General features: G+C 52.0%; 2 protein-coding genes across 5 annotated transcripts in view; both read left to right on the forward strand.

The window, feature by feature from the left end:
• UBL4B (ubiquitin like 4B) overlaps positions 1-5855 on the forward strand; it is a 29241-nt gene extending 23386 nt beyond the window's left edge. The window contains exon 2 of the mRNA XM_068537559.1: positions 5423-5855. Coding sequence (XP_068393660.1) covers positions 5423-5855 — 433 coding nt within the window. The remainder of the gene's footprint in view (positions 1-5422) is intronic.
• The window catches only part of SLC6A17 (solute carrier family 6 member 17), a 47056-nt gene continuing 27196 nt past the window's right edge, over positions 5382-25241 (forward strand). Inside the window, exons 1-4 of one of the 4 annotated variants that reach the window (XM_068540456.1) lie at positions 5382-5765; positions 18468-18587; positions 21301-21674; positions 25080-25237. In XM_068540456.1, coding sequence (XP_068396557.1) covers positions 21389-21674; positions 25080-25237 — 444 coding nt within the window. In that variant the 5' untranslated portion in view covers positions 5382-5765; positions 18468-18587; positions 21301-21388. Of the gene's footprint in view, positions 5766-8838; positions 8861-13841; positions 13867-18467; positions 18588-21300; positions 21675-25079; positions 25238-25241 lie in introns of those variants that run through there. The other 3 variants (XM_068540457.1, XM_068540459.1, XM_068540460.1) reach the window with 3 other exon arrangements.

Below are 25241 nucleotides of genomic sequence, written 5' to 3' on the forward strand. Positions count from 1 at the left end.
TCCTCCAGCACTGCACGTGACCACCTCGCGATGCTGATGCCGGTGGGGGGGGGGGGGGTGGGACGTGAGGAACCAAGTGGTCCACAGGCTTACCTGAGTCACACGTGGGGAAAATGAGGTGGAGGTGCAGGAAAAAGTCTGGAGGTCCCCTCGGTCCTCCTGGGCCTCTGACCTCTCGCTGCCTCTCTCTCTCCTCATATTTCCCCAACCCTGCTCACCTCTGGGGTTCTCTCAGGCCCGGAAGTGAGGCTTCCGTTACAGCCTGGGGAGTTAAGGTCAAGAACGAAGAGACTCTCAGAGCTGCTGTGAGGTGGGACCTGGGAATAGAAATTGCAGTCTCCTTTCAGGAAGCAGTGATGCTTCTGAAGGGCTCTGGGGTTGCCACCTCCCATTTAAGTCTAGATAGGAAGTCATCCCTATAATGTCACTATCATGCTGTAAAACTTTCAGTGGCTCCCTATTACCTTCTGAAATAAGTAGAGGCTTTTTTATCCCGGCATGTCAGGCCTTCACATTAGCAAATCCAACTTGCCTTCTGGCTTTATTTCTCACTTGTCCCCCTAAGCCCACAGCTTCTAAATGGCCTGGCTGGATCCAGACCTAGGTCTGTGGGGCTGGGGACATGGTAAATTCCTTCACAAGCTGAGGAGGAATGGTTGCCCTCTATTTCTTTAGAGTGGTCCTCTAGCTCCAGAGAGGAAGCTAGATAGACTGGTTATATCCATCCTTTCATCTGAAAATGATAATTCTATTAGTGCAGCTCAAGCTTAACATTAGCTGCTTTAGCAGCATTTCATATGGCTGCTTCATATTTATAGCTTAAAATAAAATGAAACTCCAGTTATTTTTCATATAAACTCTGATGGAACTGAGAAGGATGGATTTTGAGAAGAAACATGAAACAGAAGTGTAAAAGGGAATGAAATCATCTGTGCTGTTTCTACAAAGATTCTTACATGAATCATATCTATATTGCACATGCCCAAGCAGAGAGAGAGGGGGTTGGGGGGGAAGAGATAGACTCCTGTTCCCATTTCCAAACAACATAATACTCAGAGCAAAAACTGAACTCAACACAGACCCCTAGGTGCTAACAAAGTCCCTTTTTCACTGCTTCAGGAAACATTTGCTTCCTCTTACGGACATAAGATGAATTTCATAGTTGTCTTCTCCCATCTGGGGCTGCTTTGGGGCTTTCGTTAGGCTCTGGCCTAGGCAGAGGAAAGTTGTTTAGCTCCTAACACCTTCCAAGTTATCCTTGACTGGCTGTATAAAACCTGCCTCTGAATTCAGCCACGAGCTACTGAGTTTAGTACAGTGCCCGACATGGACTAGCTCTCCCCAAATATGATGTCGTTGGATTTGAAGACCAGATCACTGCCTGTAGACAGGAGCAGGTGTGCTCAGAGCTATATGAAGGGCTGACGTCCTCCAAGGTTGGCACCAGGTGAGGCAGGAGACGAGGGACAGCTGCCTGCATATCCTGACTTTGCCCAGGGAAATCCCTTCCCCATTCAGGTTCTCGCTGCTCCCTCAACACATGACTCGTTTGGACAGGTGACCTCCTGGATGGCCTGGTTTGCAAGGCAGAGCTCCAGGTGCTGTTGCATCTGCATGGGACCCCAGGACAAAGAGATCTGGCCTGAAGCCCCCCTTCCAAGCCCCTGGCCCAGCTCCTCACTGTGTATCATTACACCATCATCACCATCATCATCATCATCAACACAGCAGCAGTTACATGTACTGAGTCCTCCTATGGTCCAGGCTGCTCTTAGAAACGTGTTACTTGGGAAAAAAAATCTCATTTAACACTCAATATCCTATGAAGGGGTACTATTATTCTCCCCATTTCACAGATGAGGAGGCTCGGCCCTGAGAGTTCCCAAGCTAGTCATAATGGGGTGAACTATGAATGCTGGCACCTCGACTGCAGGGACCAAGTTTTTAGGCTCAAATGTCTTTCTTCTGTGATAGACGTTGTCCTCTCACCTCTTGACTCCTCCTCTCTGTCTTCTTTCTTGACCCTTCTTGCTTCTCCTGCCCCTTAGAAGTGAGCACTTCCCTGCATCCCCAAAATTCTATCTTCTTGACCGTCTTCTGTGTACTTCCTCTGCCATCTTTTCCTCCGTTTAACGACCCCTTTTATGCTTATGACTCCCCAGTCTGCATCTCTACCCTCTTTCCTGGACTTTATGCCCATATTTCTAACCACACTTTATTTTTTCAGCAAATTTTTATGGAGTGTCTGCTCTGTGTTGAAGATGGTCTCTGCCCCATGAAGTTTACACACCAGCCAAGGAGACCGTCACTCAGCCCCCAGTCACACCACTAAGTCCTCAGTTACAATCATGATGAGGGCCACAAAGGAGAAGCCACGTCTACCTGGGAAGTGGACCGAATTCTTCTCCAGGTCAGGGGAGGCATGAAGAAGTAGGATTTGAGGTGAACTCTGTGGGGGAGTGGATGGGGAACGGGGGAAGAGGAGTGGGACGTAGCAGCTTGGGGCAGAGAGGGCACAGGGACTGAAGACTGAGTCAGGAAGGAGTGGGTGAGCAGGAGAGCTGAGAAGGTCATGTAGGTAGTGGGCTGCAGGGAAGGCTGAGGGGAGAGGGATGTGAAATGAGGCTGGAGATGACGAGGGGCCTTGAAGGACATGTTAAAGATGTGGGCAAAAGTGTGCGAGCTGGAGAAGGGTGTGAGCATATCTGTGCTTCTAAAAGATCACGCTCGCTGCTACATGGAGAAAAGGTGACGAGACTGAAGTCTGAGTCAGGAGGCGATTGTGAGAGTTCACGTGGGTGGTGATTATTGCCTGGACAACTAGGGTTGTGGCAGCAGAATTAAACAGAACTGGCCAGATTCTAGAGGTACTTAGGAGATAAAATCTCCAGGATTTAGTGATAGATTTTGTGAGGGAGTAAGAAAGGGTTAGGGTTAGGGTATTGAGCAGGGTGGGGGTTCGAGGACTGTGGAGAGGGTTGGAGTGACCTTCATCAGAGTAGGGAAGTAAGTCGACCAGGGAGTCATAGGAAGGTCATCAGGCAGCAGGAGCAGCCCACCTGAGGTTGGATACCATGAAGTCAGAGGGAGACCCATGTACCCCCATAGTGTGTTTTTCTCTAGAGAACTTGGTCTAGAGAAACCAAGTATTGAGTTCATTCAAGTTTGGGGTTTTACTGGGTAGACGTGATACAAAGGCAGAGAGGCAAGGACACCTGCTTATGTCTTGATATCCCCGGATGCTTCATGCTCAATATACCTCAAATCCATTATCTCATTACTTTCTTCCCCAATGCTCCCCAAATCTGCTCCTCTTTCTAGATTCCTTACCTTGGTTAACAACAATACAATTACCCAATAAAATCAGTAATAACAGTAATTTATTAAGCAGGTGATATCAGATGTGATACCAGATGTTTTAAAAGAATCATCTCCTCTGATCACCATAATAACTTCATGGAGTATGTGTTACCCATTTTACAGATGTGGAAACTGAGGCTCAGAGAGGTTACATAGCTTCCTCAAGGTTTCTAGTAAATGGTAGTCAGGATGAAAAGTTAGGTCTGTATGAGTCCAAAGTCCTTCCCCTTTCTCCTCACTGCACCACCTTCAAGTTCCCCGCCTTATAACCACCTATCTTGGGTTCTTTCCTTTTTCTCCCTCCTACACAGGGTCAGTCATCACGTTCCGTTTGATTTACGTCTGTCAAGCCTCCTGTATCACTTGCTACTGCCTGCCATGCCCCTCCACCCCACTCTGCATTGCTGGCTGGATCCACCAGAGTGGAAGCTCCACAAGGGCAGGGATCATTATCTGTCTTGTTATCCTCAGGGCCTAAAACAGTGTAGGCAAACACTAGGCAAACACTAAGTAGTGGTTAAGTGAAGAGATAAGTGTCTATCAGAAGATAATTCTCCATGGGTGACTCAAGTTTCCACAAGTCTCATGGGTAGAGGCATTGATGGCTTTTTGTTCCAGACTATCTTTTTGAGGAGGTTTGCATGGCAAACAGCCTTGAAAGACAGAGATAGGGTCTCCCCAGTGGAGGCCAGGTATATTTGCCGTCCAGTATAATAAAGATAATGTCTCCCTCAGGAGCAAAGGTTGGCAGGTTTGCTTGCATTATAAAAAGACTGGGGTTTCCTAAGCTTGGAGCTCCTCAGCATGTGCAGTATCACCTGGGCCCAGCTGCACATCCCTCCCATGGGACTTGGGTTAGAGAAACTGATCTGAATGCTAAGCTCATGCTACCTGCTGTGCTATGAGTACGAAAGTCCTTTGTCTCTGGCCCAGGTGTTAGACGCAAGGGTAAAATCTCAGAGCCTTCAGAATTCATGACAATGGTCCTACTGCCTTTCAGTAGAGCAACTGATACAGCCTCCACCTCCCATCCCTCCCAGACACCTGCCTCTAATGCCAAGGTCCCCTTAGTGTCCTCTAGAGCCGAGATAATTCATCCAGACTCCCCACACAGCCCTCCCAGGCCCTGAGGGATGGCTCCTACCTCCCTAACTGCACCTCCGCTCAGCCCACCCCTGCTCCAGCTCAGGCAGTCATCCCAACCGCACACCTTCTCCACTCTCTTGCACCTTTGCCCTTACCATGCTGTTCCCTCCATAAGGGTCACCCTTCTCCCTTTCCATTGAAATCCTGTCCACCCTCTGCGGCCAGGATCCTGTCTCAACTCCTCCATAAGGCCTGCCCAGAGCTCAGTCACTCTCCGAGCTTCACTCACTTTACTCATCTTGTAGGGTCCTCCCATCCTTCTGTCTTGAATTGTGGCTTCCTGGGTAAACCCCACTCTGCCTCTCCCCGAGGTTCCATGCCTTCATCTCCCAGAGCAGTGATCTTTGCAACTCCTGCAGCCCCTGGCATACAGTAGGAGCTCAATAGATGAGCGATGTATTGAGGAGTTGAACGGCACAGGGAAGGGTCTTGCAGAATGGTAGGAGGGAAGGACAGTGGAGTGGAAAAGTGTGGAGAAGAGAGTGAACAAAGGCATGGAGGTGGAAGTGGCTAGGGCAGGGGAATAACCACTTTGGCGGGGGTTGAGTTCATACCAGGAGGCCGAAAGAGATGCGTCTGGAAAGGTGAAGGAAGTGAGGCCCAGGGCTCAGGAGGGCTTCGGCCATGGAGCCCCCATTCCTCTTTGAGGGCAGAACCTGGTAATGCTCCAGAATCTGGGTCCCTTGGCCAGGGGTTTCCAGAGGCTGCTCCCGGGGCAGCCCCCTGCCTCTCCCTGCCCACCCCTCTCTGTCTGCGTCGTCCATCAGAGCCTCGCTCACGGCCCCAGAGCCTCGCACTGACGCGGGCCCGTGCGTGAGTCAAGCCTGCGTCACGGCGCCCCGCCGCCAGGGTGGCCTTTCGCAAAGCGAGGGAACAGTGCGCGCTGCGCTCCGCCCCGCTCCGTTCCGCTCCGCAGAGCCGGCGCGGCCAGGGCGCAGGGAGGGTGGCCCTCGGCCCCGGTGCCTGCAGCCTCACGCGCTACCTCCGGCGCGGGACCTGGGTTCCCAGACCGCTTCCCCGAGGCCCGAGCGCTCCGCGGGCGGGAGACGGGCCGGGACAAGCGGCGAGGAGAGGGCGAGAGGAGCGAGCAGAGTCTCGTGCGCCGGCGCGCGGCCCCGGGTCCCCTCCCAGCCCTGGCCGGGGCCCGTCGCCGCCACACTCGGACTGCCCGTGGGAGGGGCTGTGCGCCCGCGACCCGTCGGGGACCGCAGCTGCTCGGAGTGCAGCGGCCGAGACCGCGCGACGGCCACGCGGGACAGGTGAGTCGCCGGCCGCGCCCCGTCTGGCTTTATGGGACCAGCCACCGCAACTTCAGCTATTCCGGCCCCGCCCCAGCCAGGGAGGCCTAAGGACCGAGGTGCGAGGCGGCGCTGCCGGGGTATCGACCCAGCCTTGCGAGGGCCCCGGGCTCCTCCCGCCACTCCAGCCGCCGTTGCCTGGCGACGGAGCCCCGGGGCCCGCGCTTCTCGGGCGCTCCGGGGGTGTCCTGCGCTGCGCTCACGGTTGGACACCGGACTCCAGCTTCCGGGGCTAAGAGGGCCCAAGAACTCCGGAGGTAACCGGGCAGAGCTGCAGAGGCAAGCGCCCGCGGAGGAACGGGGAGGAGGCCCGGCCAGAATCGCCGCCTGGAGCTGCGCGCCCAGGGCGCAGTTCCCTCGGGGAGGCTCCTGCGCGGCAGGAGACCCCAGCCCCAGCCGCTCGGCTTCAGGCCCGTGACCTTGACAGTAACACTGGCAAGAGAAGCAGAGCGCTCACGCGCGAGATGAATATTTAATTCCCAGTCTTGGGGCTGGTCCTCGCTGAATTCGGAGCTAGCGGGGAGCCCATCCTCCCTCGAGGGAAGCGCGTCTGGGAACCGAATGGCGGAGATGGGGGACGTGCGCGGGGTGCAGGTCTGGAGGGGGCACCGCCTCGGGAGAGAGGCCTCTGCCACGTTTATACCTGTGCGCACCGTGCTCTCTAGCGTTGCTAGTGTGTCTAGCGCACAGTGCTCTGGGGAGGGCCGCTCCTGCAGGGGCGCGGTCTCCTGCTCTGTCCTTTTAAAGCTCAAACAGCCCTGTCAGGGCTGCAAGTGTTCAGAAATCCCGAGGCCATTCACCTTACAGGACCCAGTCGCTGTGACGCGGAGTTAAAAAAAATTTGTTCCCACCCCTCTTTCGTTCTTTGAGAAAAAATTTAACGGACCCTTTGGATTAGGAAATTTCTAACCAGAGCTACCTGTGGGGCAATTCCGCTGTGAGTATGAGGCAGGTGGGGTTGGGTTGGGGAGAGAAGTCAGTGGTGTAGAGGAGGAAGATTCTTTTGAGGGCACTGCCCCTGCCTGTTAACAGGAACTTTCAGGAACTAAGAAAATCCTGTAATGGCTCGCCCCAAAATTCAACCAAAACTTTAGTTATGCTGTGCTGGACCTACCGACTGATGTCTGAAGAACAAGGCCAGAGTGTGTAGAGGTTAACCAGAGGGCTTCTTCCGTCTCATGCTGTACTTGCATTATCCCATGGTCTGGTGAGGTGGACCCATCACCTGGGCAGGAAGAGCTTTGAGGTCACACCTGCTTGTCCTTGGCCATGGCCCATCCACGGGGACCATGAGAGGCTCAGCTCCTCTGCTGGCTTTTTGTCTAATAGAGCAGCTGTGGCTAAGTAGGTGGTGAATTTCAGCAAATCCCTGCATCTCAGCCTGGAGGGTGACTCAGTGTAGAAGGCAAATTGTGCCCACCAGCTCTGATTGGAGTGAGTGTGTTGGGCCTGAGTCACACACAGAGTCATGTGTCAGCTGTTTGTGAGTTGAATGGAGTTCTTTACCAGGACTTGTGAGTGGCAGTGACCCAAGCTCTCAGTGTTTTGGAGTCACTGACCAAAGGTGAGCAAGTTTCCAGAATGAGCTAAGCAGAGCTCAGGCTGCCTGGCTGCTGGGCAAGGGTCCTGGAGCTCTGACCCCATGGGGAAAGTGAGCAGGGCCGGGTTGCGGCGGGGGGGGGGTGTTGGAGGAGAGGCTTGGCGGGGGGGCCCTGTGATTTCAGTGAGAACTTGGTCCAGTGCTCTGCCATGTGCCAGCATGGGGTGACCTTGGGCAAGTCCCTTTACCTCCCGAGCCTTGGTTTCCTCAGCTGTGAAGCAGGGATGCCAGTGGTACCTTTTCTGCAGGCTTATTTTTGAGACCAGTGCTAGACATGTAGCAGATGCTCGTTAAATGTTAGTTCCCCACCCCTTTCCTTTTGGGCCTTAATCAGAAGTAATTCTTTCTCTTCCTGTCCTTGTTTCTTGGTGTGAGAAGGGGCATGGAGACAAATGAAAGTGTCAGGGCTTTCCATGTGGTTAAGAAGGACGCATAACTCAGCTTCAAACTGACCTATTTCCAACCCTCAGGTCTCCCCTGGGAGACCCTGAGTGGGGAAGCCTGAGTAAGAGCAGTGCTATGGGGGATGGAGTGGAAGGTGGGGGGTGAGAGGGGCTGTGCTGGGTCTGCTGGATGCCCTTGGTTGCCTGCAGCTGCTTCAGGGTGAGACTCTAGCACAGACTTTGACTCCTGAGGATTGTTCATGGCTGTGGCCTACACCCAAGTTGCAGCACTCACTAAATTTCAGGGGTCCCTGCTCTTTGATCAGGTCTTGCCATCCTCCTCCCCACCTGTCCTGTCCATAATGGAGTTGGGAGCTGCAGAAGAACAGTCCAGGAGAGGCTAGGCTGGCCTTCCTGGAGAGGAAAGGAGTATATCTCCTGCCTTTCCTGAAAGATCCTGGGCCACTGGCTCCCTCCTGTAATATGTCTAGACCTGGTGCTGAGCTAAGAGGTGTGCACCTTAAGAGCAAAGGAAATATGGGAATCCCCAGGGCAGCAAGAAAGAAGCCATGTTGACCCAGGGGACTCCAGTCTGCTTCTGGAAATGTGCATGTGTGTGTGTGTGGGGGGGGGGGGGTGGCTGGGTGGGTGGGTGGGTGGGGTGGTTCATGAACCCTGGAATCACTGCCCTCCCAATTGGATCTGGGAGCAAATTCCAAGGATGATAAATACAGAGATGGGAGGATTCCTAAGAAGCAAGTTCCTTCTGCCTGTGCAGCATCCCTTCCCTGTGCTCCTTCCCATCCAGGTTTGCTGCAGCAGGACAATTCATCATTAATCCCTTCAAAGCTGCTAAGATAAGCAGCAGAACGGTTTAAAAGGAAGATGGATTTCGTTTTTGTTTCTGTTTTTTTTCCTGAAAACCAGGTCTGAGTTACTGCTTGCTCTCAGGCTGGGCTGCAAGAAGTCCTCACAACAAAATATCTGGAGCACCAGGATGGAAAAACTCTGTTAGCCCGTACAAAGTCCTTTTATAGCAGCCCTCTCCTGACTGATATCCCAGGCTTCCAGAGGTCAGAAGCACAGTACCACAGGTAGATCTGTGTTAGTGCACTGCCCCGAACGCAGGTGGGATGGTGATCTGTGGGGAAATGCCTACTTGGCCTGCTTCTAGGAGGGGCAGGTGCTGGGTTCCAGCAGCTCACTCGGTGCTTGGCACACAGTAATAACATCCAGGTTTTTATTGAGGCTTGTGCTAAGTGCTTTATTCATACACTGTCTCGTTTAAGCTTCGTTACAGTCCCAGGAGGCATATTATTGCTCTCAGCAGTTTACAGATTTGGGACTTGAGGTTCAGAGAGGTTAAATAATTTGCTCAAGGTCACACAGTAGTGAATGGCAACCTGAGAATTTGAACTCAGGTCTGTCAGATTCCAGACTTCATGCTCTTGATGTCTATGTGATGTGTCTCTGTAATAAGTTCTTAATAAATGTTGCTGACAACCTAGGCATTTACCCAAATGAGCTTGTCTAAACCTGTGAGCTTGGTTCTTTAAGCTGGTGCCCTGAGAAGGGGGTATGAGCCTCTACTAATGGGAAATTGGTAGAGAATGAACATATCTCAGTTTCTAAGTTTTGAGGAATACAGTATGTGGTTCCAGGTAGATTGGAATCCAGAAGAACATCCCAGGCTTCATCTTGGTGCTTTACTGTCCTGTCCATCTTTCTCTTCCTGACCTCTACCACCCCTGATCTCACTCCCTTAAAGTTTGTCCAAGTCTGGGGTTGGTTCTGGGAGCAGTGAGGGAAGAGTCAGAGCAGACTGGAGGTTGCCCTGAGGATTTCTGTGTCTGTAGGATCAAGGACAGCCAGTCGCTGGTGGGAGCTCTGATGTGTCAGGTTTCTCTGCTGGACACAATGTGCTAGGGACCTGCAGCAGTTTCTGGTGAGGTCCCAGACCCCAGAGCAAAACTGCTAACACTTCAAGGTTATTTACAGCAGCCGCGGCATGGGCTGCCCAGAGGGATGTTGCTTGCTTCCTGGTCCTGTCCTGTGGAGCCCACTCTCTTTATCCTTGGGGCTCCACCACTCGCATCCTTGGCTGTTCTGGGAAACTTGGCATCCTCCTGGCTCTCCATCTCTTCTCTCTCTCTGAGAAATCACCTGGAGGAATAGGCCCATACTGTCCTAGCCTGCCTGGCATCTTCAAACCACCTTTGATCACCATGGGGAAGTTTCTGAAAGTGAGGGTGGATAGTTAGAATGTAAGCATCTCCTCCATGCCCAGCAGACAAAGAGGTCTTCCCAGGAACCCTTACTCCACAGACAGCCATTTTGAGGAGATACAGCCTTTGGGTAATTCTCTCCCCCCATCTCCCATCCCCCATGAGTAAAAGTAGAGGAGAACATGGCAGAAGAGTAAGACGCGGAGATCACCATCCCCCATGAGTAATTTTAAAAATTAAAACATGGTTCATCTCTGGATAAATCCAGTTATTTAAGAAAAATATAATTAGATATTCACTGTGTACAGAAAACTCACATGTGAGAATATAAACTCAGATGCAAGATGGATTACTGTACCAAATTATTCTCACATTTAAAACCAGATATATATTGTTAGAGAATAATTTTGGGTCAGGTGAGGCCTGGGCAGCCTGAGCCCCCAACTTGGGAGTAGAGACCGAAAGCGCTTTTGCTCTGAGGCCTCCTGTGGAGTGAGGGTGGGGCGAGTGGGGCCAGGGGAAGTGACACCCCAGCTCCCAGGCCCCGGGGTCATCGCATCAGCTGCATTTGACCCACTGCGCTGCCACTCTGTCTTCCACGGCCTGCGCACAGTTCATTTGAAGATAACAAGTTGCCTCTCGACGTGTTCCATCATTTCTAATTTAATTACTGGTTTAATTAGAACTTCCATTGGATTCTTTGCACCACTGCTTTGCCACCTATTATTTCACTTGCGAATAGGATCTGTTGGTCCCCACCCCAAATTCCTGCTGGTTGCTTTTTCTCTTTAATTATAAGACTTCTGGGCTCTGTGGTTTTAAATCCAACTCCAGGTCAGGAGTGCTCTTTGAGAAAGCTACCGTTCAGGAGATGTGAACAGTCACCTGGTGGAATGGCTCCAGCAGGTGCTGCCAGGTGAGTATTCAGGGAGGACGTGGACCTCGTCTCCCTGGGGGGTCTACAGGGCAGAGAGCAAGCGTGCTCCTGTGCTGGGCAACCTGGCAGTGGCTCCCAGAATGGCCTGGTGGGTGCTGTCCACGGTCCTGGCACACCTCTGAGACAACCTGCCTGCTAGTAATTCAGGGACTCCTTTAGAAGCGCTGGAAGGAATCTCCTTGACCAGTCCCCAAATTGTATTATGCCTTTAGCTTTGGGAAAGGGCCCAGCCAAGTGAGGAAGCTCCTGACCTCAGGGAGGAATGATGGTAGATGGACTTGTTCCACTGCTGACTTGCTGAATGAGATTCACGTATGTCACTTTGCAGTGTGGCGTGGTGCGTTGGAGAACTTCCTAACCAGGGCCCCAGAGGGGTGGCATGAGGCCCAGAAATAATGACGCCTTCCTTCCTTGGAATAGCCTTGAGTGGCCTAGGGTGGTGAAGCCTCCTCCATTTACCCCAGTGTTCCACAGCCATATTCTCTTCTCTGTGTGTCATCACATGTGGAAGGATGTAAAGCACCAGTGTATCGGAAAGAGTATGGGCTATCGAGTGAGGTAGACCACAGTTCGGATTCCCTCTCCTCCGCTTCATGGCTGGGTAATCTTGTACATGGTATTTAGCTTCCCTTAGCTTAGGCTTCTTCATCTGTAAAATGAGAATTCCATTTTATCCCAAGCTTTTTTGGGGGGTAAATAACATATGTAAGCACAGTAGGTCTTCAAACATGTGTGCTCCCTCCGCTGTGATCTCAGGTGTCCTGCTGGGAGCGCTTTTCTGCCCACCCCTCCACAAAGCCGCACTGAAGCCTGGTGAGGAAAGGGACACAAACGTTTCTGGTTCTCAGGAAAGAGACATCATGTTGGGACTGTAATTAAGGGTTTCTGATCACTATTCCTTCAAGTGCTCTTCACAGTCTGGTGGGTAACTCAGGTAATTGGACACCCTTGATTCCTTCTGTCTCTCTCTGAGACAAGAGAAAAGAGTGGCTTTAAAAAAATCCAGGTCAGAGGATTTGGGCAGTAGCTGTGAGGACCCATCTGTCACCACCATGGGCCTCCCATGAATAAGAAAAGAAGGGAGTGAGGCATTCACTCATTGCTCCTGGACTTTTTATTTTCACAACTGATTTTAAAAAAACTATTTTTTCCAAATCAGGACAGTCTCATGGATCTTCTGTTTGGGGCCTGTGTGCACTTCAGCACCCTGGGGTCCTCTGTTTCCCTCTCTCTTTAAAACCTAAACCTTATCCAACAGCCAGCCCAGGTCACCACCATCTCAAACCTACCGTCCCCACTTTTTCCTTTTTTTTTTTTTTTAATTCATTTTATTGATGTATAGCTGATTTACAACATTGTGTTAATTTCTGCTGTACAGCAAAGTGATTCGATTATACATATATATATACATTCTTTTTCATATTCTTTTCCATTATGGTTTATCACAGAATATTGAATATAGTTCCCTGTGCTATACAGTAGAACCTTGTTGTTTATTCATTGTATATCTAATAGTTTGCACCTGCTAATCTCAAACTCCCAATCCATGTGCTTTTTTTAAAAATTAATTTATTTACTTATATTTATTTTTGGCTGTGTTGGGTCTTCGTTTCTGTGCAAGGGCTTTCTCCAGTTGTGGCGAGCAGGGGCCACTCTTCATCACGGTGCACGGGCCTCTCACCGTTGCGGCCTCTCCCGTTGTGGAGCACAGGCTCCAGACGCGCAGGCTCAGTAGTTGTGGCACACGGGCTTAGTCACTCCGCGGCATGTGGGATCCTCCCAGACCAGGGCTCGAACCCGTGTTCCCTGCATTGGCAGGCAGATTCTTAACCACTGCGCCACCAGGGAAGCCCTCCATGTGCTTTTTAATTTGTACTATACTGATCTATTTAAAAACAGTCGGGTGACATCACTCCCCTGCTCGAAAACTGCCAGCAGCTTCCTGTTATCCTTGAGAGGAAACCCAAACTCCTTTCTATGGCCCACGGGTCCTGCCTGTTCAGGATGCCAGTTATCCTCCTGTCTCAGCACCTCCCGCTCTTCCCTGGCTCAGGATGCACTAGACGCAGGGCCCTTCCTTCTAGTCCTTGAACTCACCAACTGCTGCTCCTGCCTCAGGGCCTTTGCACTTTCTGTTCCCTCTGCCCTGAATGCTTTCCCAGGATATCCACATGGCTTATTCTCTCACACTATCAGGTCTTTATCAGAGTTGCTTTCCTAACTCCCCTACATATTGTAGCATCCCTACCTCATTCCATCCCTGCTGTATTATGTATTTATTTGATACCACTGTGGATACGGTCTATGCCTATATATACAATATTAATTACACATTTGTCTGGTTTTTATTTGTCCTCTGCACTGGAATATACATCCCCCAGGGCAGGGACATTATTTGCTCTGTTCTCTGCTGTACTAGGACAGGGCCTGGTGCATAGTTAGTGTTCAGTAAATACCTGTTGAAGGAAGTAAAGGACAGGAGGGAGAGAGAGAGGGAGGGAAAATATAGAGAGGAATTTTTAAAGTCCCATATTTCAGCAGTATCCCTAGCTCATGGGAGTTTCTGGGTGTTTCTCTGTTCTCCTCCAGCCCAAGAGGGGCGTGGGAAATCAGTCAGAGCTCCAAGCACCTGCATCCCCCACCAGCCCCCCATGTCCTCAGGTACCTGCGTGCTTGTTCCACACCAATTCCTGGCCATTTCGGGACTGTGGGTGGATGGGCCTCTGTTCCTGGTTGGACCCATTTCCCCCATGTTCTCACGAGGAGGGGCAGCTGGTGTGGGTTTATGGTGTGCCCCCTGCGTTATATCATTTTATCCTCATGACAACCCTGCAAAGTCAGAGCCTCATCCCCATCTTTTCAGGTCCAGAAACTGCAACCAAAAGAGGAGGTGTACTTCCCCAAAGACTCACAACTTGTAAGTGGCAGCAGAACTCAGACCCAGGTTTCCCTGGCTCCAAAACCCATGATCTTTCTGGGACAGTGTGGTGGTTGAGAGATTCCGGAGTCATCCTGTTTGGTGGTTGGGCCTCCGGCCTCCACTGTTTGACTGTGTGCCGTATTTCATCAATTCCAAGGTGTGTAATCTTGCACAGTGTCATATCTTAAAATCAGGATGTGCAATCAACAATGTCTCAGATTGGCTGTTGGTCAGGTGGAGTGGTGACCTAGTTGGGTGAAAGCCTTCCATGGACACTTTCTGGTAAGTTCAAGAAAGTACCAGCACCAAAGGATCTTAAGTTCAATGAAATATAGGTAATTAATCCCTCTGAGCCTCTACTTCTTCATTTGTAAAATGGGGATAAGAGTGGCACCAGCCTCATACAGTTATTGGTGGGGTTAAAGGAGATAATGTCTGCTCAACACAGTGGCTGCTATGGAGTTGGCCCTCAAGAAGTATCACCTATGTGCTACTGTTGTCATTGTCATTATTACCACCCCACTCTGCCCTCAGCAACCTAAATTCTCGCGCAAGGCTCAGGCATCTGTGGGGCAGCCGTGGTACTGCTCTTGCTTGTACACCCACTGGGCGTGCATTTCCCCCTCACATGACATGGTAGAACTGAACCAAAAGATTTTGTTGGCACTGGCCCCGCCCACATTTTCCAGTGCCAGTTCCTCCCCCTGTGGACCATCTGCCCCTTTTCCTGCTTTCTCTCCTCCCTGACTAAGAAAACAAAACACCAACTGCAGAGAACACGCTCAGCAAACGCAGCAGGAAGGTGAGACGGGCGGCAGAAGATTCCACTGGCTCCTTTGCCTGTTTGTTGTTTGGAATGGTCCACCAGCCTCAGAAACGCTCCATGCCAAGACTGTGCCCGTCCAGTGTTTATTTCTCTCTGGTGAGGGTGGATCCTGTCTGCAAAGTGGAGAAAAGGAGGCACAAATCATGGCTCCTTTATAAAAGGCAAAAAGTCAATGAGCGACGGTCAGGCTTCTTAGTTTACCTTAGCTTTAAACTGCCGCTTGGGGCATCAGATGCTCTTGGGATCAGAATGTCCTGTCAGAAAATGGGGAAAATTTGAAGCTGGAAAATTACATCAGACCCTAGAAAATTTGGGGAGTTCAAAATACTTTAATTCATTGATTCACGCACTCACTTCATTCGTATCATATTTGTTGAGCACGTGTGGAAGTTAAGTCACCAGGATTTGGCCTTGCAGAAGCAAAGATGCTGTCAATCTGGATAAGGACAGGAGACCACAGCACAAACCCAGCAAATCTGTGAAATGGAGTCAGAAGTAACCATCCTATTGATTTGACTTCTCAGTAAGCTTTTCTTTCTCTTTCTCCTTCTATCCACGTGGTAACCAGATGCAATTGGTAGGTAAGCGCTGTTCCCTATTTTCCATATGAATAAGGAACAGAAAGCTGTCTTCCAAGGCCTGGGGTCCCCCTGACATGTGCTGGAGGGCTGTGCCGGATTAGAGCCCCCGGCTGGGCAGGCGACTTCTGGTAGGTTTACCGCCTGTCCTCTAGTCAGAGCTATTAGCTCTTCACCCCGGCCTCTTTGTTTCAAAGGCAAAGGCAGTGGTTCAGATTTCAACATAGGAAGCGGGTTGTTCTTGGAGGGTAGGCAGGCAGAGACCCTGGAGCATCTGTAAATACCACATTCTGTCTGGTATGCCAGGCCCTGCTGGGCCCGGGGCAGGCAGGAGGGGCACAAAGCTGAATACACCTCGGGTCCTGCCCTCAGGGAGCCTTGTGGTTAGAAAAGGAATCAGGCCTGTAAACAACTAGCTATACTAGAAAGCCAAATGGTAAAAGTGTAAAATAGTCTTATAAAGAGCGTGCTGAGGAGAGAGGAAGGGATACTCATTCTTACTGAGAGAACTGCGGAAGGTGCCACAGGTGAGACGGTGGGCCTTGAGCTGGGCCTTCAAAGACTAGAAAGTCCAGGAGGCAGAGGATGGGGAGTGGTGGGTGGGCAGGGGAGGAAAGGGGGAGCCGGGGCTGGGGAGGTGGAAGGGGGCCCAGAGGAGGAGCTGCGTGTCTTGGCCAGGGCAGTGCGTTGGCAGTGGGTGCAGAGGACATGGTACCCAAGAAGCCGCCTCCAAAGGCATGGAGGAGAAGTGAGCTGGGAGCCTGTCGCCGGCCTCTAGCGGAGAGAAGTTCTGAGCTAGAGCACGAGGGGTGGGAGAGGACAGATCTGAACCCACTGACAGGAATTTGCGACGTGGGCACGAAGGGTGAAGGAGGGAGAAGCCAGGAATGGTGCTGGGTCCCTGCCTGTGCATCCTGGGCGAGAAAAACTCAAGGCGGGTGGCCACCACGTCCATCAGGAGCAGTTTGCCTCAGGTGACTGCCAGAGGTTCCAATAAGACAATTAAAAATAATTTGGAGGATAATTTGGGTCTCTGATAACAGTCTGACCTGTTTCGGGCTCGAGGCTCTGAGGTAATTAGGACAACTGTGTGGGCCACCACCGCTTGTCACCTGGAAATCAGGAAGCTGTCAAGTTCCCTGAGAGAAAGGGGCCCGGCCTTGCTTCCTTCTCACCACTGCTTAGCCCTGAGTTGGACCTTGGCAGTATGGCGCGGGGAGCTGGGTGCTCTCCTCGACTTTCCTCTGCTGGGGGCTCTCACGGCTTCCCTGTGGTGGGGGTTTGCATTTACGAATGTACAGCACCCTCTCCAGAGACCCCCGACCCAAGAGCAGCAAAACTGAGCACGCCCCCTGGGGCTCAGTGAAGCCAGCACTCGAGGTCTGTGGTCCCCTTGGCTCCTCTTTCCCCAGGATGGCAGCTTGTCCACTCAGCTCCCCGGGGGTCTCCCTTGGAAAATCAGTGACTCCCTTGAGTTTGTCCCTTGAGGTATCTGATACAAACTTACCGACCCCAGGAGGCAGGTGCTCAGAGGGTCCCCCGCCCCCTCTCTGGCTGCTGTCGAGCGGAGGGGCCTCTGGCTTGGCTTTGGTTTCAGGGTGAACAGCCACCCCCTTGGGGTAATTGCTGAGCGCTGTGCTTGAAAAGCTGTGGAGCCATCAGTCCTCTGGCAGGAGACATTTTTACCTGTCTGCCGCCTAGTGGCACTATTTTTTTCTCTTTTTAAGAAGATTCACAGTTCACGCACTGGTCCTGCTTCTCTCACGTGTGCTATTCTGAGCCGTAAGCTGCGTCTGTTGCTAAGTGACAGATCTGGCACCAAGGGCTTTCTTGGCATTCGAGCCCCGCTGCATTGTGCTTTAAGTAATTGAGGCATTCCTTTCCGAGAGTACCATGGACTGATGTGCTGCTCGGGAAAGCAACTTTACAACCCACCCCCAACTACTACAGGAGTGGGGAGAGCTGGGTGCTGACAGCTGTGTGATGTGAGCCATGCCCTGTCCCACCCTGGGGCATAGCTGTCCGCCTCACTTCCCGGGCCGGGCTGTGAATCCGAGATGATGAGAAGAGGTGACGTTTGTGAGCGCTTGGTGGGGGCCGGTCCCCTTCTGAGACCTGTACAACCTGTCCTCCGCATGACATTGCAGAGTGAGCGCTGCTCTCCTCAGTGATGCTCACCAAATGAGCTCAGTAAGGTGAAGAAGCTTCCCAGGCCGGCAGTTGGTAAGGAGCGAAGCTGAGATTCGAACCCAGGCAGTTCGGCTTCGGAGCAGAATCACCCCATACTGTGCCCATAGACTGTGTAAAACATGTTTTTAAATGGTTTCAAACTATTCCAAATGCGAGCTATAGTTTGAGTAATGATACTGCTAGACTTTACTATGAGGCCATGTTTTTATCAGTAATAACCTTACTGATCTTTGGGCCCGAGATCTGGCACCGCATGGCCTTTACCTGCTTCCCTCTGACCCTGGGGCAGGTGAGTGGGCCTGGGCTTCGCAGGGTGCTGTGCCAGCAGCCTCAGGGTGCTGTCACTTCTCGCTAACAGAAAAAGACATCTCTGAGCTGGTGGTGCTGCAAAATGCTCTCCATCCTCCACCCCGCTCCCCCCCGCAAACTCATTTTGGCTTTTCCTGAGGAGAAACAGGGCATTTATGTAACAAAATATAAATAGGGGGACTTAAATATTTTTAAATGAATAAAGGCAAAGAACACCAGGCTTCCAGGTAGCAGCCTCTGTCATTTGGGTTCTTCCTGGTGCCAGGCCCTGCACTAGGCACTTTGTATGCATCTGCCCATGGAATCCTCACGCAGCCCTGCCTGGGAGGCAGGAACTGTCATCAGACAGAACATTTTCACCCGAGAGGGAGCCTGACGCTCGCATAATTCAAGTGAGGTGGCTGCCCCCTCACTCGGCACCAGCTGACGTCTTTACAGTTGGTGGGGTGGAGGCGTCCGGGGCGGATGGCAGGGGCTTTGAAGTCAGACAGGCACTTCATTCATTCACTCACACACTTAACATACATCTCCTGATGTATACGCCTCTGCTCAGATGTCCCCTCCTCAGAGATGCCTTTCCAGACCATAAAATAGCAGCCCTCCAGCTCGCAAGCTACCCCACTCTCTACCCCATGTTATTGTCTTTATAGCAAAAATCACCACTGGCTATTTTATCTGTTTATTTCTTTCTTCAGTATCTGGCCTTTCCACTAGAAATATAACCTCCGCAAGAGGAAACACTTGGCTTATTTTGTTTGCTGCTGTATCCCTCACACCTGGAACAGAGCCTGCTACGGAGAAGACACTCAGTTAATGTATGTCAAGTCAATGAATGAGTGAGTGAATGAATGAATGAATGAAATGGGCTCTCAAACCCAGGCCTCTCTGACTTCAAAGCCTCTGCCCTTTACCATGAGAGACGACTGTCTTCTTCCAGTGTCCCACCCCCCTTGCTGAGTCTGACCCAGTGGCTTTGGGCAATTCACTTCCTCTCTCTGGGCCTCAGTTTCCTCATATATAAAATGAGAATGTTGCTAGGATCCCTCAAACTTTAATATTCCAAATGTTGGACTCTGCTGTCTCATGAGCATATTCACTGGGCACAGACGGTTCTAGTCATGATTGAAACCCAGCCCAGTGTCTCAGCTTGCAAGTTTGCACCGGCACTTTGCTTCCTGCAAACCCAATGGCCTAGGAGGACCCCGGGCCCCCATCCTGCAGTGCAGGTTGTTCGTGCACATCAGTGATGCCTTGGGAAGGAGGAAGAAGCTCATATTGAGCTGATGCCTATGGTTTCCGTGATGCTGCTGTGGGTATCCTTCTCTGGATTTACCAGAAGGTGTTCATTTTGTCCTTGAGCCCACTTAGTTTAAAATGATGCCTTCCTCCCCTCCCCCCGGCTTCTCATGCTGGTGACCAGAGCTGCCACTCACTAATCTATTTATGGGGAAGCATGTTCTCTAATTGGTCAGCCTCAAGATAAATTCTGCAGACTTGCAGGAATCCCCCTTGGTTTTCTCCAGTTGTGGCAAGATGAACAGTACATCATATCTAACGCACAGCAGATTGTTCTGATCAAATCCTGCTGCAGGCTGAGTACCTGCAGAGAGGCTCCAGGCTAAGGTACCTGGTGATTGTGGTTGCAGGAGGGACCCACCCTCACCCTTCTCCCCAGCTCTAGTTTTTAATAAAACTCTTGACATAAGCTGAGGAGAGATGGGGTAGCTGGACAAGCGACCACTGCATGTGCCTTAGGTTTTGTTCTCCATTTGAGAGCCTGGGGACAGGGACCTACTGACTGGGGAGGGGGAGGGGCTTGTCCTGGCAGCCCAGGCAAGAACACAGGCCTCCCCCTTGCACAACTCCTGCGGGCACCATTGGCTTCTGTAGCACAGGCACCGTAGCAGCCCGGGGGGAGGCTGAGGGCTGGAGAGGCCACAGACACAAGAGTCCCACCTTGAAGCACCCTCCAGGACATGATGGAGTGTTCAGCTGACCCACTGTAAAGTTGAGTCCCAACAGAGAGCTACATTTCTTGTAGGGGATTCTGAGGTCTTTCAGGCAGGCTGGCTCTGTCCCAGTCACTCCAAAGCCCAAGACCCTGGCTGTGCCTGAGGTGGAAGGGGACAGTCCCTAAAGAATCACTGTCCCCCTTAGATGAGGAGGGCAGGGAAGTGTCACCTGCTTGTGTGGTCCAAGGCCTGGCCTGGGGAGGGCTGGCTAACCCCGCGGACCAGGGTGGACAGTTGTCCCCATCTGCCAGGCCTCCTAGCTTCATTACATGTGTAACGGGATCTGGCCAGCCAGGTCTCCTTGAAGGTCCTTGTGGCTGGAGTCAGCCAGGAGGTCTGGGTCAAGCCCACCAGGAGGGGCATCCCTGCATGCTTCTGCTACACAGGGACCTTGCCCAAGAGTTCAGGTGGCACGTGCGAGGAGAACAGAGGCAGCTCCTTCCCTTAGTAATGGCAGAGCCGCATAATTTACATCCCTAGAAAGATGCAGGGCAACTGCAGGCCGGGGTGTACGTGGTTTAATTTTAAATCCTCCAACCTTCCCTTAATGAGGAGGTGCTTCAAAACAAGCAGAATGTTGGGATCCTTCAAAGGACTCATTTCCTTGGTGCTTTATTTGTTTAAGGGAAAGCATGATACACGATGGGGAATGGCAGGAGTAGGGAGGGTTTTGCCTCCCCTGCCCACCTTGTGCAGACATTATCTGCTGTAAAACTGTCACTGAAGGATGAAGAACTGGCTCTTGGCTGTGGTGGCCTTCAGATAATGTCACTGCTGAGTGATGACCCAGGATTTGTTGGCACTGAGCAAACATCTCTAGGGCTCTGCTGCCAGGATCCTTAGCTGAGCCTGGCCGGTGCTCCTGCCTGGGATGCTGGTGTCCAGGGGCTCCACGGTAAGAGCTCTAGCCTTTTTTTCCCCAAACATTAATGTCCCTGTGAATCACCAAAGGTTTTGTAGAAATACAGAGAATGATTCAGTAGGTCTGGGGTGGGCCTGAGAGTCTGTGTTTCTCACAAGTTCCCATGATGCCACTGGCCCCAAAACTGCATTTTGAATGCAGGTGCTGGCTTCCTGGGTCCCACCAGGTGATTTGACTAAACAGAACACAGGAGGGCTAGGACTTGGCTATACCCTGCGCTGCCCTGGGCGGGGAAGGCCGTGGAGCCCTCCAGATGTTCTTGAACATTCTAGGATCTGTGGTTATGAAAGGGGTCAGTGTTGTCGTGGACGACCCTTTATTTGGGTTTGGTGTATGGTGTCGCGTCTTCCGTCCCATTAGGCTGGCCTTTCTGGTGAGGCTCAGGTAAGAAGGCCAGTGGGGAAACTGAGTGTGCAGACCTCGAGCTCCTCAGCGGGCACCTCGATGGGGAGGAAGGCGAGCTCGATGCTCAAGGCCACTGACCAGCCTCTGAGTGAGTGACGGGGAGTGGATGAATCGATTGGGTCGTGTCCGCTTGGGCTCCCCACCTCTCCGGCGTGGTCAGCTAATCCTCTCCTGCTCATCTGGTTTCAGAGGTCCCTGCATGAGAAGGAGCTGACAGCAGCCGAGCCCCACCTTCTCTGCGTGCTGGGGAGCAGGGCTGCGTCGCCCAGGTGGCCCAATGCCGAAGAACAGCAAGGTGACCCAGCGCGAGCACAGTAGTGAGCATGTCACGGAGTCGGTGGCCGACCTGCTGGCCCTTGAGGAGCCTGTGGATTATAAGCAGAGCATCCTGAATGTGGCCGGAGAAGCAGGCGGCAAGCAGAAGGTGGCGGAGGGGGAGCTGGATGTGGAGGACCGGCCGGCCTGGAACAGCAAGCTGCAGTACATCCTGGCCCAGATCGGCTTCTCTGTGGGCCTTGGCAACATCTGGAGGTTCCCCTACCTGTGCCAGAAAAATGGAGGAGGTAAGCGGCAGCCCTGCTTGCCCTGGGGGTGCCCTGCAAATGAGCTGGGCTGAGGGGAGAAAAGAAACACCCCTTTGTGAGGCAGAACCAGAGCCCTCGTAGGTTGGAGCTCAGAACTCCGGAGTGAGGCTCCCCAGGAATAGCTAAGGGCTAACAGCTCTCAGGAGGCTGCAGGCGTGATGATAAGAATGTGGGCTCTGGCCCTAGACAGCCTGGGTTCAAATCCCAGTGCAGCCACTGGGACCCTGTGCAAGTTGCTTAATGGCTCTGTGCCTTGCTGCTCTGCATTTGGAAAACGGGAATAATAGTGGTTCCTGCCTCACAGGATAGTTGGGAGAATTAAATGAGCTTTACATGTAGAATGCTTACCACTGTATCTGACACAGTAACTATTGGCCATTGTTACTAAATGCGTATAACTGCTGGGCACTGTTGTGAGCACTTCCTGGATATTAGGCTGAAATACATGAAACTGCTGATATGTGAGTGTCTTGGAACAGCCAAAGCACCAATTTCATATGGTTCAACCATCATATCCTCCCAAAAAGCCTATGTGAGGAAGAGCTATTCTCATCCTCACTTTAGAAACTGCAAAACAGGCACAGAGAGGTTAGATCACTTGCTCAAGGTCACACAGCCAGTGATAAAGTCAGGATTCAAACCTGGACGGCTTGGCCCCAGAGCCTGAGCACTTAATCACTATACCCGCAGCCTCCCAGGTAGGAAGGGTCCTCATGCTGCCCCCTGAGTTTCAGTCCCCCCAGAGGATCCTGCCCGTGGTATCAAACCCCTTCTACTCACTACTTCTAGCTCCCAGGGTGGGTAGAAGCCCCCAGGCCTTATCCCCCAGCACCTGAATGCAGGCTAGAAAGTTCCGAAGGCAACTTGCTTTGAAACCAGGGGGAAACTAACCAAAAATGAGCAAGGCAAAACCCAATGGACTGAAAACAATGACGCTTCCAAGCTCAGACCTCTGGTCCTGGGAAAGTGATTTGAGTCAGAAGAGAGCTTTCATGGCCCTGAGTCCCTGTGCCCTGGCACCGCCACACTCCAGCCTGAAGGTGTGGCCGCAGCTTTGCAGGCATTTTAACCCTGCTGCCTCCCTCGCTGCCCCGTGGGACTCTCCTCCCAGTGATGGAGCCCTATTCAGGGACCCTCCCTCCTCTCCGGGACACTCTCCCTGGTCCAGAAGACAGAGTCTGGCTGGAGGCTTCCCCTCCTTTGCAGTTTCTAGTGAAGGGCAGGGAGTGAGAATGCCCACCTGACTTAGGCCAGAAACTTCCATCTTGCCACCAGGGCACAGTCTATTCCCTCTATGCTCTCCTTGCTTTGAAGGATCTTTTTTTTTCTCCCCCAATAAAAAACTGCCAATCAGAGCTTTCAGTCTGTATGGCATGGCCAGGCCCAGGTCGCTGAGTTGATACAAGACCAGCCCAAAGCAAAGATACAAATGGAAGTGTGTGGTTCCCTTAAGTGCGGTGAGATGTTAAGAGCTCAGAGTACCCGAAACAACTTTGGAGGACACGTTGCGTTTGGGGACTCTGGCTGGCAACCTCCAACCTTGTCCTTTGTGGCCGAGATAATCAGTCTGCCTGAGCCCTGATGCTGAATCACAGAGTCCTTCTCCCCACCACACATTCTGCCCACGCCCCCGCTCCCCCGGGGCAGTGTTCTTGCCAAAGTCTGTTAGTTTCCAGTGTCACCAGACAGTTGCCACGGCACCAGACATCACGAACACCCCTGGAAGAAAAGCGTTGTCGGGTCTCAGGACTCTGAGCTCCCCATCCCATGTTCCTACCTTCATTTTCCCATCCTTTCTGACTCCTGGAATCCCTCTTTATCTCTACCTTTAACTCTCCAATATTTTACCGTTTTTATAGTAAGTCATCTTAAATGTTTTTTTGGAAGGAGGCAAATTATCACAGGAAGGAGATGGTTGGTCTGAGAGTCAAAACTCTGGTTTTGAGCCCTGGGTGATCCAGTCAAAATTACTTAGTTTTGGATGGAAACTCTGGAACTCTGCCTAGCTCTACCAGATGTTGACAGTTTATTCTGCATCCTCTCAGTTTGCTTTTTTTTTCTCTTTATTTTTATGAGAAGGAGGCAAATGGTCATCAGGTGCTGACTATGGGTAAGTCACTCATTTAATCCTCACAACAGCCCTGTGCAGTAGGTATACAGTTGAAGCATATGAAATGGCCATTTTCATAAGTCAAAAATGATCAAATATCAGCAATTTCATATGGTTCTACTTAATATTTTCATCCTCATTACATAGATGGCAGAACAGTGGCGCAGAGAGATCAAGCAATTTGCCCAAAGTCACACAGCTAGTAAGTGGCAGAGCCAGAATTCAGGCCCAGGAGGTCTGGCCCCGTGGTCTGGATCTCAACCCCTACTCAGTGTGCATCTCAACAGGCTGAGATCGAGATGGTCTTTCAAGGCCCAGGGATAACCTTGGGGTTTGCAAGAAGCGAGACATGTATGGACATGTCACACAGCCTCCCGGGTTTTGTATTTCACCCGCAAGTCCTCAGGTCGGGCAAGATGTGCAGGGAGATGTGTCCCTGTCCTTTCCTGCAGATCACTTCTCTCCTCTTCTGCTTCCCTGAGCCGGAGACCAAGAGACAGAACTAGGTTAAAAGACAGAGCCAGGGGTCCTTCAGGCCCTCCTCCTTTTAGGATTGTGATACAGCAGGTTGTTAGTGACAAGTGGAATTTATGTGTGCATGTGACCCTGTGCACCTGTGTGTTTAACGAATTAGATGCTGTTATGTGAGGTGTGGGAGGTTGCTCACCTGGAAGCCTCTCCTGATTAGCTCCATGGGACTCACACCCCTCCCTCAGGACACATGTGCTCAGTTGGCCGTGTGTGATGTGTGTGCATGCACTGACATTGCTCGTGTGAACCTGAGGGTCCCGCAGCTCTCTTGGGATAGCGTCTGTGCCTTCTGTTGCCCTGATATCCCCACTGCACACACCTGGTACAGAGTAGATAACAGCTGACTGTTGCCAAGTGCCGGGTCGTGCGTCCCGGAGATGCCCGACCCCCTGGACTCGTAGGCAGTTTGGGCACATGTTGGGGGGACAGGTGTCCACAGAGTATGTCAGGAGGTGGCTGTGTCTGTCTCTGAGTCTAGCCTCGTGAGTGGGAGGCGTTGACATACATCTGGATCCTCCTTTAGTGTTTTGGGTCAGGGGAGCCAAGGGCTAGAAGGAGGTCTGGGCGGCCAGTGTGTGGTAGGTCGCACGTGTGAGCCAGACCATTCCTGGAGGAGCACAGGGACTGGTGACGGTTTGAGGGCGATTGGAGATGTGGCCGATGCTGTAGGGCCTGGCTGCCACCCCTCCCTTACCCTGCTGCTGTGCTGCAGACACCCTCCGACATCCCTCCCTCCTCCCCAGGTGCCTACCTGGTGCCCTACCTGGTGCTGCTGATCATCATTGGGATCCCGCTCTTCTTCCTGGAGCTGGCTGTGGGCCAGAGGATCCGCCGCGGCAGCATCGGCGTGTGGCACTATGTGTGCCCCCGCCTGGGCGGCATCGGCTTCTCCAGCTGCATAGTGA

The sequence above is a fragment of the Eschrichtius robustus genome, chromosome 3 (assembly GCF_028021215.1).
Source record: "Eschrichtius robustus isolate mEscRob2 chromosome 3, mEscRob2.pri, whole genome shotgun sequence".
NCBI lineage: Eukaryota > Metazoa > Chordata > Mammalia > Artiodactyla > Eschrichtiidae > Eschrichtius > Eschrichtius robustus.